The following is a 16,735-nucleotide window of genomic DNA, read 5'->3' on the forward strand; positions in this document are numbered from 1 at the left end:
TTTTTATATTTTGTTTTAGTATTTTCTAGTGTTTTTGAAACGAACAAAGTATTTAGCTTGCTTAGGATTCAAAATCAAAGCAAAAATCGTTGACAATGACATAATCACCTATAGGGACTGATCCAATATGAACCTGAAACCAAGAAAACCAAGAAAACTCTGGATGTCCAAAACTTCAATTCATGCTTAGTTTTGTTACAAAAGCGCTTTTGAACCTGTTTTGTTGTAAATTGTTGCTTAGTTAGGAAAAAAATATTTATGACCGTGGTTTGTTCCGGGCTGCCCCGTAGTGCCCCGGTGTTACTGAAAACCATGGCCTACTAGTTCTATACCTACAGAAGTAGCATGCATGCGAAGATATCAATACGTAATTTACAGCCTACTCCGTCGGGGCGGCTGTCGATGTAACACAGCACTGTAAACGACTTCAACAAGGGAAGCGCATTTTTTTCTCTCCGCCTTGTGGGGCAATTCACTCTACCAGCAGAACGCTATCGCGGTCGTGTTTGCTATCTCCGGCAAAACAAAATAATCGCACACTCTAACCATGCACCTGAACGAACGCGTACATTCACTTATCGGTTGAGGTAAAGCACGCTCGCCCACCGGGTTCCACAACGGTTGAGTCAGCACGGCATTTTGATAACGAAAACACGCAACACGCAAAGATATCACAACCACCGTTTGCGTCGGTCAACTCAGGAAAACGTCAAACCCGTTTTGAGTGCACTGCAAAATGGACGTTCTTGATGGCGTTCCTCGATCGGTGCTCGGTTACCCGGTGAAGACGCGCACGCAGCTCGTGGTGACGTTTCTCGTGCCAGTGATCTTCGAACTGATGGTGTACATCGTGCTGATGACAGCCGACATTCTGGTGGCCATGGAACACTTTAATAACGGCAACACGTCATGGGGTTGGTTCACACTTTCCCTCATCTGTTTACCGTCTATCGTGTGCTTCTGTTCCATCATATCGAACCCGGAACGATGGCCCGAAGAGATCGGGTTTGATCAACGTACAGGGTGGTTTTTGTTTCACAACTTCGCCATCCTGGTGTTCTTCCCATTGGCCGCTCTCTACCGGTAAGACTGCTATGACTCATACAAGCTCACTCACTTACTCGCTCTCTCTCTCTCTCTTTGGTGGACAAACAGCTTCAACAGGCGCATCTTCTGGAGCATCGAGGCACTGTTCCACGACAAAAACACCTACGGACGGGCTCAATCCGTGGCTAAAATAGTAGAAACGTCACCCTGCGAGTTGTATCACTTTCTGCAGGCCTTCCTGCAGGCGGCACCCCAGATGATGCTCCAACTGTACATTCTGCTGCGTGATGGCATGTTCCGGAATTACGACACGGTCACGGTGCAGGTGATAAGTGTCGTGTTCTCGTTTCTAACGATGGCCACCATCATCACCACGTACCAGCGTTTCGAGAGCCAAAAGATCGTCGGTCGTTGTTACCCCTGGAGTACACCCGAGCAGACCACAACGAGACGGAAGGAACTGCTTCGAACGACGAGCACTGCGGAGTCGACATTGGTCATGCGTACACCATCCATCGCTCCTGAGGCGGACCCGATCGTGCCAAACATCATGCGCAACTTTTACTCCAAATACGGCAGTGATGTTGATCCGGACTCGATCGAACCCTCCGAAATCCTACCGGAAGACATCTCCCGAAAGACCCTAAACGTCGACGTGGTGAACTTTAACCGGCAGCAATCGAAAGGATACCGCGATCCGTACGTGAACTTCACCGACGACGACAAGCTGGAGATCTCCGAACCGGACAGGGTCGATGCTAAAGGCACTGTCTCCGCTCGAAGCGTTAGCTTTAAGCTACGAGACACCGTGGACGAGCTGAAAGAGATGGACAACTATCTGCGAAGTGTGGAGGACTTGCGGAATTACACCGACGATAGTGACGACGAGTACCTGAAGCCGGACAACTTCGACGCGATCCCCAAAAAACTGCCCCCACCAACACCGGAAGCGAACACCGGCGTCCTGCACCGGGTGTCCATATTCCGTAACATGCTCCTGCACAATGCGGAAACCTTTCTGAAGGAAAACGTACCGAGACTGCCCGAGCGCATGTTTCATGAAAAGCATCACGAAAAGCAGACAGAACAGAAGCAAACACCAGCACCGGATACGATCGATGGAGTTGCGTTATCGCTGCCATCACGTCGACGAATGATCGTTGGGCTCGAACAGGACGACATGGTTGGCAAGTCGGTGTTGTTCACCGGTTGGGTGATGTTCCTGCTGATGCGCATGCTGGCCCTGTCGACGTTTTACGTGTTCTTTCCGCTGTACTTCTGGATGCTGTTCGTTAATCACTACCTCCTCATGATCGCTTGCATCGTGTACGAGGTGCGCTTGCACGAGAAACTTGAGCGATACTTCTTCTACGCGTTTCTCGCGTACATGTACGTGTTTTCGCTGCTGGAGTTTAAAATCCGCTTCATACACGTGCGCTGGTGGTACATCGGTTACGTCGGCATTGTACTGCTGGAGAATGTGGCCATGCTGGTGGTGTGGTTCAATCTGGGTGCGTTCGAGTCCTGGTGGTTTTACTTCCTGCATCACACGATCATCGTGAGCGGTGTGTTCAGTGTGATGTGCTTCCTGTTTTACTATGCGTTCCTGCGTCCCAAGGATAAGGTGCTGTTTGTTAACGAAGACCCGTAACAGAGGGGCCGATCGTATTGTGTTGAACGGCTTTTTAGTGGTTAACATTGCTCTCTAGTCCAGGTAGCGTAACTGCCACAAATTGAAGCAGGCAGAACAAACTTTTATCTTAATATTTATTAAACTATATTGACTGACCAGCCTGCGTAAGGTGAGCGGTTAGGTATTTTTAAGGCACACATTTCGTACCGATACATGTGCTATTTATAGTTGAAACTTATCGTGGATTTATGTTTGAAATGAAACTAATACGCACCATAGTTGAAGAAGACATTCTAAACCTTCATCGCGTGAGAACTAGCATACGATAAATGTAAGGGATTCAACCCCGCAATAAATAGCTTTTAACTAAAACCCACCGCACCGATGACGCTAATTCAACCGATCAGCTAAAAATCAATTTCTATTTGCAGCAAAGTTAAGACATTACGCCTCGGGACTGGCGAGAAACGGCTGAATCCTTTTTTCGTGCAAACAAGCACAATTTAAACACGGCGCGTCAGGATTTTCGATCCGTCCAGAGGGGGGAGCACATAATCTCCCAAAAGTCATAAGCCACGCGCCATCGTGACTGGAATTTCATGCGTTTTGTTTCCCGTTCCGGTGCGGCACTCGGCTATCGGCAATGCCCTAAAAATTAACAACTTTCAAGATAATGCCCCCTGCCGAAAACGGATGGAAAACCGTTTTTGGGGCCTCCTAACCATCCGCACTCTGTCGCGCGCCCTGGAACATTTGCCCATGGTGTTTCGATCGATTGACGAAAAAACGACAGACTATTAATGTGATTTACTGTTACTGCGGATCGTGCGGATCCCCAGTTGCCCGCCCGGTTGGATGCTGTGGATCGTAATGTTTTAATCTATTAAATTGATTAGAGATAAATATTTTATGTGCGCTTGAATCAACTTCGGCAATCATCTTCGACACACGATACCTCGGATGCGCTTCACGAGCGCGCGCTCGAATGGTGCTAATAGGAAAATTCACACATTTCCCCCTCTTTGCGGGTTGTGGATTAGGAAAGAGTTTTGGGCTGCGTGAATGGAGAGGGCAAAAAAATTGTGCAACATACGGAGGGTTCCATCGTAGAAGCGTTTAACAGCAAGGCGATTTTTTCGCCCATAACGCCCAACCTGCCGATAAACGACGGAAAAGGATGCCGATATGGGTGGAGCATTTTATTACTGTGAACTACCAGAACGAGTTTGCGAGAAGCTGGGGCGCTTTGACGAAAATAAGCTGGTTGACAAAATGTTACCTATGTGTATCGTATTATTGCACGCAAAAAAAAAGCGCACCTAACAAATTACACCCTCAAGAGCCTTTTTCCACAACAACCTTTTACTTTAAGTTTTCGTTTTTTTTAAGGAACGTTGGATATTTGTTTGTGAAAACAGTATTCATAAAGCTGTTGAACATTCGAGGTTTTGCATCAAAAACGATAACACCTCATTACAGCCAACACCATATCACAAATTTCCTATTTTACATAATTTGAAGAAGCATCATCTTTCCACCATTTTGCAGGAATATTTTAACATACCCATACCAATATTGTATCCTTCGTATCCAATACACCTTTGATGCAATTATAACGATAGCTCCAATCAACAAGATCATTTGGGCTTGTCGAATAGCTTACAAAGAACCAAATGATACTACTCAAACACAATATAGTGGTGGTAAATAAATTCAAAGATTTTCCCCAAGGCTTAAAGGTATCACCGAACTCGTGCAAAACACGCTTCTACACGCTTCAAGGACAGCATCCCGGCCCATTCCTGATGGCAGCTGTGTGCCAGATTGACCCATTAATTTCCCACGTTTACGATTCACCCGCAAAAACGTTGCCGCATATGAAAGGGCGCGCCTCGCTTAAGATAATCCATTATTTAAGCAAACGGCTTTTTGTGTGACACACAGCCACACACAATTCCATCGCCTTCGACGCGCTCGACACACTCACTCACTCACTCACTTGCCACAATGGCACAACGACGGGATAGAAAAAAAAACGAACAATAATTTAAACAATAAATACACCCCCTCAATAATGCGTTACGAGCAGGACGCTGGAATGTTTTCATTCTGTCAGGCGAATGCCTCCCCCTTGTGGGTGGCCATTAATAATGGGTTATGAAATGAATAAGAATTCCAAACAAAATAATCAATTCCATAATCACGCCCCCCGGGTTTCGGCCATACCCTTCCTCACTCCCTTCGACGACATCAGCGTTTTCTGGCGCTCGATAACTCGATTGCTGACTTTTCCGCGTGTATGTGTGTGATTTCTCCCACCCACAAGGTCCATCGAGCCATTCATTCACGCACACACTCGGATGACAAAAGGACCCGCAGGGCCGAGGGGAAGGGGGGGGGGGGGGAACGATAGTAGAACAACATTCCAGTTAAACATTCGATAATCCTTTTTGCCATTGACAATGGCTAATATCGTTGCGGCGACATCCGGCCAATGCCTCCGCCGATGCCCGTCTTGCGCAATGTAACCCACGCCAAAAAAGGGACCCTCGGCGTTAGCGTTGTGCTTCCCGCGGGGCGCACTTACCGTAATCCCTGCTGGGGACGACGACGAAGAAGAAACCGACCACGAACGAGAAACGATCCGCTCGGCTTTGGTCAACCTCCGCGTTTGGCGCAGATTTGCAAAAGAAAGATCCATTCAATGGCCATCCTGCATGCGATCCGCGCGAGCGCGCGCCCGTTCTTGCGTGTCCTTTTTCCACCCTCGCACTAGAGATAAGACCGGTCGAACGGTGATGCTCGTTGCTCGTTTTTTCCACGAGATGTCCTCCGTCCCTGTTCTCGTCCCTCCCTCAAGCTTCGTACAATTTTCTCGCCTCGTCCTGGCGAAAAGAAAGCACCCACAGTGGGGGATGAAAAACCTTACAGCAAATCCCTTCCGCCCTCAATCCACACAGTGCCGCGGCCAGCACACAAATGTGACGTTTCGAGTTAAGATGGGGGGGGGGGGGGGGGGGAGTTTGGAAAATCATGGCTTGCAATTGGCCCCCGTGCGCCACGCAACCCGATAGCGTCCCCGCGGCTGGACCCTGGGTATTTGAGGAAAAACACATTGATCCAACTTTTTCAATAACTAATGGATTATGACTATTTCTTTCTTTTTTTTTTTTGGTGTGTGTGCCACCTCGCCTATGGATCGTTGGATATCGCACCGAAGAAGAGGACCGTTTCTTTTTTCTTTTTTTTCGCCGATGTCGTGTAAATATAGTGAATCCTCTCGTCGCGATGTGCGCTCGTCGTTTGACGGTCGATTGTGGTTAGTCCCGCGTATGATTCAATCCATTGCTTCAGAGAGTGAGAAAGACAGAGAGAATGATGAGAAAAAGGAAGCTCGGATGAAAAACCAAGCAAGCCATGGTTTCTACATATACGCGATCGACAGCCGGTTTGGCAGGCCATCTTTGATCCTTACGGCTGAAGCCTAAATTAGGTTTGCGGAATAATACCTCAAGAACAAGTCGATGTTGGATTGGAGGAAACGCGCGAGGGTTAACTTGCTTTTACTAACAGGAACTTGAAAATGGCTACTTTTGCTGTCTAGCCCAAAACCTATTCCATTTGTGTTAGATAAAGCACATTTGTCTCAAAAACAGATTAAAATTTGCTTGTATCGCTAGCCTTTTGAAAAAAATAGCCATACAACTGTCCGTTAAAGCATTTCCAATCGTCCTTCCAATCGATAAGGGAGAGATTTTCTTTTTTGTAATGTAATTATCTCGTGCCGCTCCCAATTGGAGCACCGCTTGAATCAGTTCGAACGGGAGTGCTTCAAAATCGATTCGTTTCGTATCGCACCGGTGTCGGATTTTGATAAAACCATCAATTGAACGCATCATGTTACCGGTCCCACACTACACCAGAACGCTGCACATCGATCTGCACGCCCTCGCCATGTGGAACTCGATCTGCAATGGGTGGGAAAAAGAAAGAAGGACAACACGAAAAAACACGCTACGCTGGACGAGCCCGAGAACCGAGAACGAGCAGCGAAAACGATAAAAAGCTAATATTTCCATTACAAAGAGCGAAACGAGACGAGAACGTTGCTGCAAGTGGGAGGCTCGGATGTGCTCGGATGTCCTTTTGCAGCAGCAACCATCCCCACACGATCGGTGGGAAAGGACGACACACAAAGTAGGGAAAAAAAAGAAACACCTCCTGACCACGAACACAAGAGAACAACTAGTGTCAACGGTACAAACGACGGGTGCAACCGAGCGGTTGATGGTGGTGGTTGGCCGATCGAGCTTGGGATAGGGAATTTGAACACCGGAACACGGCGCTGGACGGACAAGGAACGTTTCACGGCACATTGTACGCTGTGTGATATGACCTAAATTTTACTGCTGTTTCATATTGTTTGAGGAACTAGTTAGCTTTATGGATCATGATAAAATGTTTGGCTTCGGTTACGTCCTCCATTCGATTCACGCTCGTCCAGCTCTGGTCCGGGTGGCCGTTTTGTAGCAAGCCCCGGAACCATGGGCCCGAGCTGGTTTGCCCACGTTCGGTAATCGTTACCCATCATCGTTGATTTCCCGGGCGTTTTCCACCACCACCACGAGGCTACCACGCCGAGGCCCTGCCGTGTATGATAAGCTTCGATATATTCGCTTCTTTCTTCTTTTTTTTTCTCCACCCCATTCATCCAGAGTGCAGCACAGAATGCTGGGGAAGAATTTGCTTCCAACGTACGCCTTTTCCTAGAACCGCGTCGATGGTTCCCTTTTTTCTCCACTGTCAAACAACAATGTCGTCGTTTTAGCATCCGCAATTTGGTTGCTGCAACCTTTCACATTCCATTCGGTTAATTTATCTCGCTTCTGGCTCACTCCTACGCGCCTTCCGTAAGACGCCCGCTCATTTCGCCCCCATTTCGAAACGCCACATTGGGTACCTAGAAAATCCGCCCGTAATGGGTAGGATTTCTTTTAATACCGACTTTCGCAATCGATGGCCATCGTCACCGCCAAGGGGCACACACACTGGACACGTTCGTCTTAATGAAGCTTGGCCAAATATTGACCATCGTTGGGGTGATATGGGGAGGAGGTGGGCCTGATCCTGGGGCCTAATGTTACTTATGTCGCTGTGGCAAACAAGCACAATTGTCCACACACATTCTCGCTCTCTTTCTCTCTCTCTCTCGTCATGATGTCAGCAATCGTAAGATTTGCACTTCCCTTCGGGTTTGGAGCACGTTGCGACTGCCAAGCGATAAGGAACAGGCGTCGAGCGGAAATAGGTAATGGCCTTCATCCTTTTTTTGTTGGTGGAACTAGACCGGCCAGAACAAGGGGCTGTTCAAACAATCAGTTGTTAAATTGTCCAATGATGAAACTGTGTATCGCCCTCTTCGCTCAAGGCACTGTAGCCGATTCAGTGCAGTAATGCAATTGGCGAAGTAATGCGATTTGGCAAAATTGAAAATGGATGAATTAGCCTTCTCAGATGGAATATCTGAGTCCCCACGATCGATGAAAGCAGTGATCATTGGAAGCCGTTACAAGGAGTTTGCATTACTACACGTGTCGCCGATCTGTCGGTAACGGTATGTGATGATAAAAAGGAACAGCGATCGTTGCGTTAACTCGATCGTGGGAAAACGAAAGGATGCTTTTGAGCAGTCCAGCAAAATAGGCACAGAGGAAATATCTTATCACAACTAAGCGTACTATATTTTAGGCATCGACACCCTGTTTTGTCAACAGCTTCAAAAAAACCAATTACTTATGGGCTCGTATGTTGACACCACCGTTTCAATTCGATCGAACTTCCGTAACTATTTAAAATCAATCTTAAGAATCCTTACTACTAAATTGACAAAATATAATAAAAATCAATATAACGCAAGCAAAATTTCAAAAACCTATACATGATTGTATGAGTATGAGTGTATAAAAGTATAGCCCACCGAGAAGTGGGAATATACGAAAAGATTACAGTTCTCATATCTCCTAGCACAATAGATTGTAATAGATAACAATATCATATTTGATTATTTAAACGATCAAGTGCATGTTCTACTGAAAAGAATTAAGCACTATAAAGCAATTGTTTTTGAAAGTTTGAACTACTCTAACTTGGTAGTAGATCAACTGTGTTCAAGCGTGCATTATTATTGCGCTTGGATGGTAAAAAAGGAAGTGTATATCATTTGTATCACTCTTATCAGCAAATCGAACAAACCCTACTACGCATAAGTAAACAAAACCCAGTCCCATGTGTAGGTACCTGGAGGAAAACTAACTAAACTAATAAACTATCTAGCTATTCATATTTGCCAAAATTTGCATATCCTATGCAGACTTTAAATATATTAGATTCTCTGGATATTATTTGACAAACTCAATTTGAAAGAAAAGAAAACCTGTTGGTTTACATTTCGACAGTTCGTTTTATACATAAACGAATACACTTACCTTCACCTCAATACACTTCAAGCAACGAGTTAACATTTGCATTACATATTCCGTAATTAACTAGATCTCACTAGATGTGGGTCAAGCAAAACCTGTATAAGGCTATACCGAGACACCAACGTATACAAGCTACATAAGCTTTGAATACAATAACGCTAAAATTGATGATTTCAAGTCAACTATCATATCAAAGGCGGATAAATGCATAAGATTTTTAATATTTTCTATCATCCGTATTACCAAGCTACACAAACTATACATTAGCGTGCACAGGTACACTCATACAAAAATACTAGCACTTTGTATCTCCCATAAATTAATAATAATAAATTAGTGCATTTATGAACAATACATAGAGAAAAGCATGCATAAGTAACAATATAATAATCAATAAAGTAATGAATAATAAATAAATAATAATATAATAATAATAAATCAATAAAATTTGAAAAGACATCTAAATGTTATTCTTAATTCATCACGTAAATATTTAATGTTATGTTGTTTTGTGACGACATGCTGCAACAACCTTACAATAGAAAGAAAATCATGCGCCAGATGCAAGCGGTTCTGAGGGAGAAAAATGTAAAAGTCAGGTAAATCGTCTTTGGCATATGACTCCAAATAGTCGAGCCTACCAATTGGTTAACTTTTTGGGTGTATTAAAAGTGGACCCTAGGGGATTTCCAGTATGGAAGGCCAATTGTAGCAAGAAGAAGAGGAAGGTCAATGGTATGTGATTTTTAGGGAAAATAAAACTAAAGTATATTAGCACTATTAGCAAAAAAAGCGTTTGCCACATAGCAAAAGGATCACATATTCTTTTTACAGTTTTCAAGAACTTGGAATTTAGCAATAACTACAAATTTTAGAATATATGAAACACAAAAAAATGGTTAAATAAGAGACATTTCGTTTTAATCACTTTAATGTACACGCACAATGCAATACATTGAAAGTTTCGTTCAATCCGCTAAACACTACCAGCATCCGTGCGGTACAGCTTCAACCAGAACATCCTCGGCATCCGCAATGCACGCACTCGACTACTCGTCCTTCCTCCAGCTTCGATTTAGGTACGCGACAGATGCAATTCGTGCCGAAGTTTGTGTCCCTCGTTTGGATGCACCTTAGGCAACATAAATTCTCGTAGCCGGACTTTTTCCATTTGGCTATAAGATTAGAATCGGCGATCTTTTCCTTCAAACAGTAATCGTACAGCTCCCGGCTAATTGCTTTCCTCCGGTAAAACAGGTCGTAGATGTAGCGCGATTTTTGGTGGTGAATTTTGAAGATAGGCCACAGCGACTCAGTAATACGCTTTCCCTCGTGGGGTTCGGTTTCCGCTGTAATAAAATTCGAAATACGGTTATGGATGTGACGACGCCGCAATAATGCTTGCAAACAAATCACCATGCTACGATGTTACCTTCTCTCATTTTCTGTTCCAGCTCCTCGAGCGTTGGTTCAATCAATTCCCATCCCTCAGGCGGTTGTTTCCTACTCCTACGTACTTTCGGCATACTTTATATAGTAAATACGCACAAGTACCACCTAATATTTCTTAATTTATGTTAAGGATACACCGCGATTTTGTTGTTTCGTTTCACCGACCAAACAAACGTTTGTTGTGATCTAGCCGACAGTACACAACACAAAAGGTTGCACCACTGAAATCTTTGCTGTCATCTCATTGAGGCACATGGATTATGTCCTTTTTGAAAACCGTATTTAGACATTTCTCGTAGTTGAAATAATTTTATTCAATTTATCCTTTAGTCTATCTTGTATTATCGGTTATCAAAAGCTTTGTACTTAATATTGTATAATTAACACGTTCTAAAATAGACCACGTGCTAATGAATTTGACAGCTGAAGTACAATGGTACTACTACCGTCCAACCCGCTTCACTTTCCACATTATTCGCGAAGTGTCATCCGTCTGTAGCACGTTATTTTGTTGTTAAGAATTTTTTTTTTCATTGCCACGGTAATTGAACACAAAATTCGTCGCAAAAGCACGTTGCCTAGCGCTGCATCGTGCGATACTCTCAGTGTCATGGCCGCAAAAATGAACGATAAAAAACGAGAGGGGGGCGAAGAAATCTGCGATCTCACCGAGGACGATAACGAAGCCGAAACGGGGTCAACATCATCGGACAGCAATTGTCCCGTCTTTCAGCTTTGCGAGGTAAGCACGGTTTATTTACCTCTTGTCCGACAAATGCCCTATGGCACAAAAGAAAATACACACGTTCATTTTTTTTATTGTTTGTTTCCAATGTTCACAGCAAGGACAGAGTGCTATCTTGGCCGGAATGAAAGCAGCCAACGCAATGCCATCGGGGCGGTCCCGAGACCTATATGCAGCACACGCAGAGTTTATCAAAATTACGGAATCACATGCGGATCGAATGTTGCATATAATATCGGACCTACTGCAAATGCACGGAGTCCAAGGCAACATTCGGCGGTGAGTAGTTCATGCAGGAGCACAGACGTCCTAAACACATTAAGGAAGTGGATGCTAATACACCCGTTTTCCGCTTCTTTTTCCTCTCTGCAGACGCGATGCGGAAGAACGATTGGAAATGATACAAGAGTTTAATGATAATTTGATTGAGCGAATCAACTCTAACCTGGACGCGATGGAAGGCGTTGGCGAAACAGCCCCAACAATGCTTGTGCAGTCGGAGGTTGAGGTACCAGCACTGCCACGGTATCGGTTAAGCGGTGCCTGGAACGAACAGAAAGCACCCGAACCAGTGAAGGCGACTCTCATTACCGGAACGAACATTGCCCGTCCCCAATCAAAGTTTAAGCTTCCGATCGATAACTCACGGTTGAACCCGTTCGTACCGAAAATACGCGACAAACCAAATTCGCGTAAACCGCTTGCCGTGTTACCCGAGTACGACGATGACGGCAACATCGTCAGCTATCTGCACCCGTACGAGTTCGAGCTGGATCGCTTCAAGCCTGCCAAGGAGATGTTCCAACCCGTCACACCTCAACAACCACTAGCGATCGAAAAGACTAACCTAATGTTCGTCGATGATGAGACCACACTGGGAGGCCTTTTGCGCGAGCTGAAGCTGGCCAAGGAAATCGCAATTGATTTGGAACACCACTCCTACCGCAGCTTTCAGGGTTTCACCTGTCTGATGCAGCTGTCTACGCGCGAGAAGGACTACATCGTAGACGCGTTGACACTGCGCGATGAACTTCACGTTTTGAATGAAGTGTTTACCGATCCAAAGAAGGTGAAGGTTCTGCATGGTTCGATCAGTGACATCGAATGGTTGCAGCGGGATCTGGGGCTATACCTAGTGAATATGTTCGATACCGGTGAGGCGGCGCGAGTGCTACAGTTTTCTCGCATCGGTTTGCAGTTCCTGCTGAAGCACTACTGCAGCATCGACACGGATAAGGCATTCCAGTTGGCCGACTGGCGCATCCGCCCGCTGCCGGGGAGCTTCGTCGAGTACGCGCGCAAAGACACGCACTATCTGTTGTACATTTACGACTGTATGAAGAACGAGTTGCTCGAAAAGGGCGAAGGTCTGCTGCAGACCGTGCTCGACAAGTCGACGTTTATTTGCAAGCAGCGGTACCAGAAACCCAGCATGAACGAGGACACCGTGATGAACATTTATCGCCGCTCGAGATACGTCTTCGACCATCGGCAGATGTACGCGTTTCGGGAGATTCTGTACTGGCGCGATCACCTGGCCCGCTTGGAGGACGAATCGCCCGGGTATGTGCTGCCACAGCACATGGCACTCGACATAGCCTCCAAGCTGCCGAGGGAGATGCAGGGAATTTTAGCCTCCTGTACCCCGGTTCCGTCGCTTGTTCGACAACATCTGCACGCGTTGCATAAGATCATTCTGAAGGCTCGCGATCTGCCGGCGGAAGCGCGCGATAAACCGCAAACGACGCAGCTGCAGGCGGACACGAGACACAAAATACAGTCGTCATATGACTTTAACAATCCCTTGGTGTGCCCGCACGATGACACCGGGCATGCGGATGTTATGGGAAGTACGAACCACCCGACGCTGTTGGGTGATTTGACGAATTCGCTGCACGCCATCACGCTGAAGCCAACCGTTCAATCGGGTTTAGTGAAGGATGCCGCCGATATAAGTGTTTTTGGTATTACCAAAATTGTATGTATCCAAACGATGGAAATGAAGTCGCTCCTATTCTAACGCGCACTCTCATTATCTTCACAGAGGACGATAAATGCTCGTGGTCACATTGGCCTAAGCGAAAAAGACGTTGGCGTGAAAAGATTTGCGAAGCTGATTACTCTTCACACCAACCCGGTGGTGAGTTGTGGAAAAACAAAAACGCTCACAAAATGGGAACACTTTTAATTACCACCTGTATTCATTTTTTTTTTGGCAGCCTACCAGCGATAGTACACCGAACGGTAGCGGTGACAATATCAGCAAATTTATGCGGAACAAATTCAATACACCCTACGAGCGATATCTCGAAACGTGCCGTTTACGTCACGTGAAGGAACGCAAGGATGAAGAAAACTACAACAAACAGCAAACGGTTCTCAAGCAGCTGAAACCCGGCAGCGAAGGAAAACGTCTGGATGATAGTAGCACAGATGGCGGTACGATTCCATTGGAGTCCGCTCCGGCAACGCCGACAGCGGAGAGCAAAGGCCACAAGCAGCCCGATAAACCGGCCACCGCACTGATGACGCAGAACCAGCTGAAACGTCTCGAGCAGGCGAAGGTGCGCAAAGCGGTCGAAATAGGTGAAAAACTTTGCTTCAACGGCACCACCATCGTGGAGGAAAAGCAACCAAATACCCCGACGCACGGGAAACGAAAATCATTTCCGCTGGCAATTAACGTCAGCGGCGACAGTGCAGCTATCGAGCGGGACCTAGCGGAAGCAAACGGCAACGATATGGGTGGTCCAAGCGCGGCGAAGCAAAAGTGGCGCATGGAACCGTTCAAAGACGCTTCGAAAGCGGGCTCGCACCATCACGACGCCGGCTGGGACGAGCGAAAACCGAAGACGAAGAAAGGCAAACAGCGCCACCGCAACATGACGAAATCGCCGGCCGCGCAGGGCTCACGACAAAACTCCAACAAACCTGTCGAAACGTTCGATTACGGTACTGTCGATTACGGAAGATTTCAGGGTGGCTCGAAGCCACTGGCCACACCACGCAAAGGCAAACGTGGCGCACCTCAGGTTGGCTTAGCGCTGGCAGAGGCGGATACCGGTGATGGTAGTGGCTCGAAGAAACTGCACCCCAACAGCCGGTTAGCGAAGAATATCAAAAAAACGGAAAAAATGTTCAATTTAAGTAGCAGCGGGCAGAAAAGAAAATAACACGCTAAACGTCTAAATTTCTCACAGGTCGTACAACAATAAACGAATTGTTTAAAATGATTCTGTACAGCATTAAAAAAAATCAAATGTTTATAAAACCAACCCGATATCGATTCATAGTTCTTGTTTCGAGTTTGTGGACGCGTACATGAGGTATATTTTGCGGCTGAGTTCCGGGCCTATCCTTCGGTTGGAGGTAGTAATCGGTCCACCGGCTCTGCGAATAGAAACGCCGGCCAGCACGTTTGGTGCCTCGTTGGGGCCCGCATTCCGAAAGGCTTCCAACAACGACTTCATCGACGGATGGACGCTCATAATGGCTTCGGCTATCTCCAGCGTAACCGCTGGTATCTTGATGAGTTGCGCTTGATACAGCTGTTGCAATCCGGCGGTGCCCTCCACGCGTACGCATCCTTTTTTCTCGTTTCCAAAGTACACCTGGTCGTGGCTGTGCTTCTCCATCTGCTGCTGCTTGTAGGGCCGCTCGGCAATGCCGCGCGCGAAATGGCACACAAAATTTGCCACCTGTTCGTCCGTTTCCAGCAGCTGATAGGAAACGTCCTCGTGCAGCTGCACCTCCGTAAGGGCGTGTTCCGTCTCGCGACGTCCGACACATCCGCGATGTACACGGCACCAGGCGAGGAGTCCAAAAACGAGCAGGCTTAAGCGGCGTTTCGGAAGCTGCTCTTTGATACCACGTATCACGGCCAAGAGTTGGTGGTTGCGAACGTAAGTCACGAATGTGGCACCATCGATGAGATGCACCGCGAATGGTTCATCGGCCCTTTTTTCTGACACCGTGCCACCGGTGGTCAGCTTCATCGGAAGGCAGCGGTAGAACGTTATGGTGGAGGCGCACGGTTGCGCTGCCAGCTCGTACTTGCATCCTAGTTCGGAGAGTTTCGATAGCACTAGTGCACCGTGTGGTTCCTTTAGAAACGCCGGGTCGATGACAACGTGCAGGAACTTATTACACTGGCCGGGCTTAAGATTGCGTTGTTCTTCGTTGTGATTCAGCAGTTTAAGACGTTCGGGATTCGTGTGAGCAAACATATTGCCAAAGGTGGATCGTAGCTAATATGCTTGGAACAAATAGGCATATAATTTTGCGTTCTTTACAATAAACATCTGAAAACCGTTACTAAAGGGTAAACAGTAAACAATAACTTGATGTAAATGCCCACGAATGACAGATTTCCAATTCGGTGTCGTTTCGATCCCCCTAGGCGGTACATGTAGATGTGTTGCAAAACAAATGTATAGTATGGACTGAAAAAAAAATAATCAATTTTACATTTTGCGAGTGCAAAACAACATCTTTTCCAAAATTAAACAGCAGTACCAGCCGGTGGGTGTAAGTACCACCCGAGTTCGCCATCAACATCACCACAATCATGATCCGGTCGCCGCAACACGCATGGGGCGCATTTCTGTGCAGAAAGAGGGTAATCAAAACAAAACTCACGCATCGTGTCGTGGTGTGCGTGCAAGACTTCGCTCCGTGTAACTACACAAAGGAAAAGCAAAACAAGCCCCGTCCGCGAATCCTTTCCCGGCTAGAGCGGAGGGCGACATGAAACCACCACCCCCCGGCGTGCGGGTGGTGGTAGAAGAAGAGCAGGAGATGTTAGGACGCGCGTTGCCGAAGCGAGAGAGAAAAATCAATGCATTTTCCAATGGTAAAATGGCGTCGCGTATCCGTATCGGTGGTGTCGATGTGTGTGCGCGGCGGAGGAGTTTTCCGATGATGATGGTGTGCTCGCGCTCGATGCGTGTCAATAAGCGCTCGAGCGAAAGACGGCACCGTGTGGTTGTTGTGCAATAGCAGCAGCAGCAGCAGCAGCAGTGCTCGCGGGGACGGAGACGGCACAAAACGTCATTTGAATACAAACGCGCACAGTGATGCATCTTTCGTTCGTGGCCGGAGCGAAGGTGCCATTGTGATAGGTAGGAAAAGTGCTTTTTCTTTTTACAATTACCGTGAAGGTTGGCGTGCGTGATCCGGAACGCGTGATTAGCAAAACAAACAGTCAAACGCGACGGCGTAAAAAAAAAAACGCTCCACGGTGAAAGACATTTGTTCTACGCCCCCTTCCCGTCGATGAGGTGGTTATGGGACCCAATCTCAGCAGGCGGTGGAGAACGGCTAGTGGCTAAGTAGGCAGTGATTATTCGGGACGGGAAGCGCACCACAACGCGTTCT

The 16,735-nt window shown here is 46.7% G+C and overlaps 4 protein-coding genes across 4 annotated transcripts; 2 read left to right on the forward strand and 2 right to left on the reverse strand.

Annotated features, from left to right (window-relative positions):
* The first annotated feature begins 736 nt into the window (after window positions 1-736).
* On the forward strand, window positions 737-2,698 carry LOC128723945 (uncharacterized). The gene is made up of 2 exons (XM_053817713.1): window positions 737-1,083; window positions 1,156-2,698. Exons 1-2 carry the CDS (start codon window positions 737-739, stop codon window positions 2,696-2,698), a joined length of 1,890 nt encoding a protein of 629 aa, XP_053673688.1.
* Window positions 2,699-10,139: 7,441 nt separating this feature from the next.
* Window positions 10,140-10,727, reverse strand: LOC128732088 (protein BUD31 homolog). The gene is made up of 2 exons (XM_053825250.1): window positions 10,595-10,727; window positions 10,140-10,511 (listed from the first exon to the last, which is right to left on the reverse strand). The coding sequence occupies exons 1-2, from the start codon at window positions 10,686-10,688 to the stop codon at window positions 10,171-10,173; spliced, it is 435 nt and encodes a 144-aa protein (XP_053681225.1). The 5' UTR covers window positions 10,689-10,727; the 3' UTR covers window positions 10,140-10,170.
* A 497-nt stretch (window positions 10,728-11,224) lies between these two features.
* LOC128723956 (exosome component 10) lies at window positions 11,225-14,547 on the forward strand. The gene is made up of 5 exons (XM_053817724.1): window positions 11,225-11,356; window positions 11,457-11,638; window positions 11,732-13,337; window positions 13,404-13,496; window positions 13,579-14,547. Exons 1-5 carry the CDS (start codon window positions 11,225-11,227, stop codon window positions 14,530-14,532), a joined length of 2,967 nt encoding a protein of 988 aa, XP_053673699.1. The 3' UTR covers window positions 14,533-14,547.
* A 99-nt stretch (window positions 14,548-14,646) lies between these two features.
* Window positions 14,647-15,585, reverse strand: LOC128720505 (crossover junction endonuclease EME1). The gene has a single exon (XM_053814179.1). It carries the CDS (start codon window positions 15,583-15,585, stop codon window positions 14,647-14,649), a length of 939 nt encoding a protein of 312 aa, XP_053670154.1.
* Window positions 15,586-16,735: the final 1,150 nt, after the last annotated feature.

The sequence above is a fragment of the Anopheles nili genome, chromosome 2 (genome assembly GCF_943737925.1).
Source record: "Anopheles nili chromosome 2, idAnoNiliSN_F5_01, whole genome shotgun sequence".
Lineage (NCBI taxonomy): Eukaryota > Metazoa > Arthropoda > Insecta > Diptera > Culicidae > Anopheles > Anopheles nili.

Coding starts and splice junctions, on each gene's coding strand:
- LOC128723945 (XM_053817713.1), top strand. CDS start 737: ATGGACGTTCTTGATGGCGTTCCTCGATCGGTGCTCGGTTACCCGGTG. Junction 1,084..1,155: donor CCATTGGCCGCTCTCTACCG/GTAAGACTGCTA, acceptor GTGGACAAACAG/CTTCAACAGGCGCATCTTCT.
- LOC128732088 (XM_053825250.1), bottom strand. CDS start 10,688: ATGCCGAAAGTACGTAGGAGTAGGAAACAACCGCCTGAGGGATGGGAA. Junction 10,512..10,594: donor GGAACAGAAAATGAGAGAAG/GTAACATCGTAG, acceptor ATTTTATTACAG/CGGAAACCGAACCCCACGAG.
- LOC128723956 (XM_053817724.1), top strand. CDS start 11,225: ATGGCCGCAAAAATGAACGATAAAAAACGAGAGGGGGGCGAAGAAATC. Junction 11,357..11,456: donor CCGTCTTTCAGCTTTGCGAG/GTAAGCACGGTT, acceptor CAATGTTCACAG/CAAGGACAGAGTGCTATCTT. Junction 11,639..11,731: donor GTCCAAGGCAACATTCGGCG/GTGAGTAGTTCA, acceptor TCCTCTCTGCAG/ACGCGATGCGGAAGAACGAT.
- LOC128720505 (XM_053814179.1), bottom strand. CDS start 15,585: ATGTTTGCTCACACGAATCCCGAACGTCTTAAACTGCTGAATCACAAC.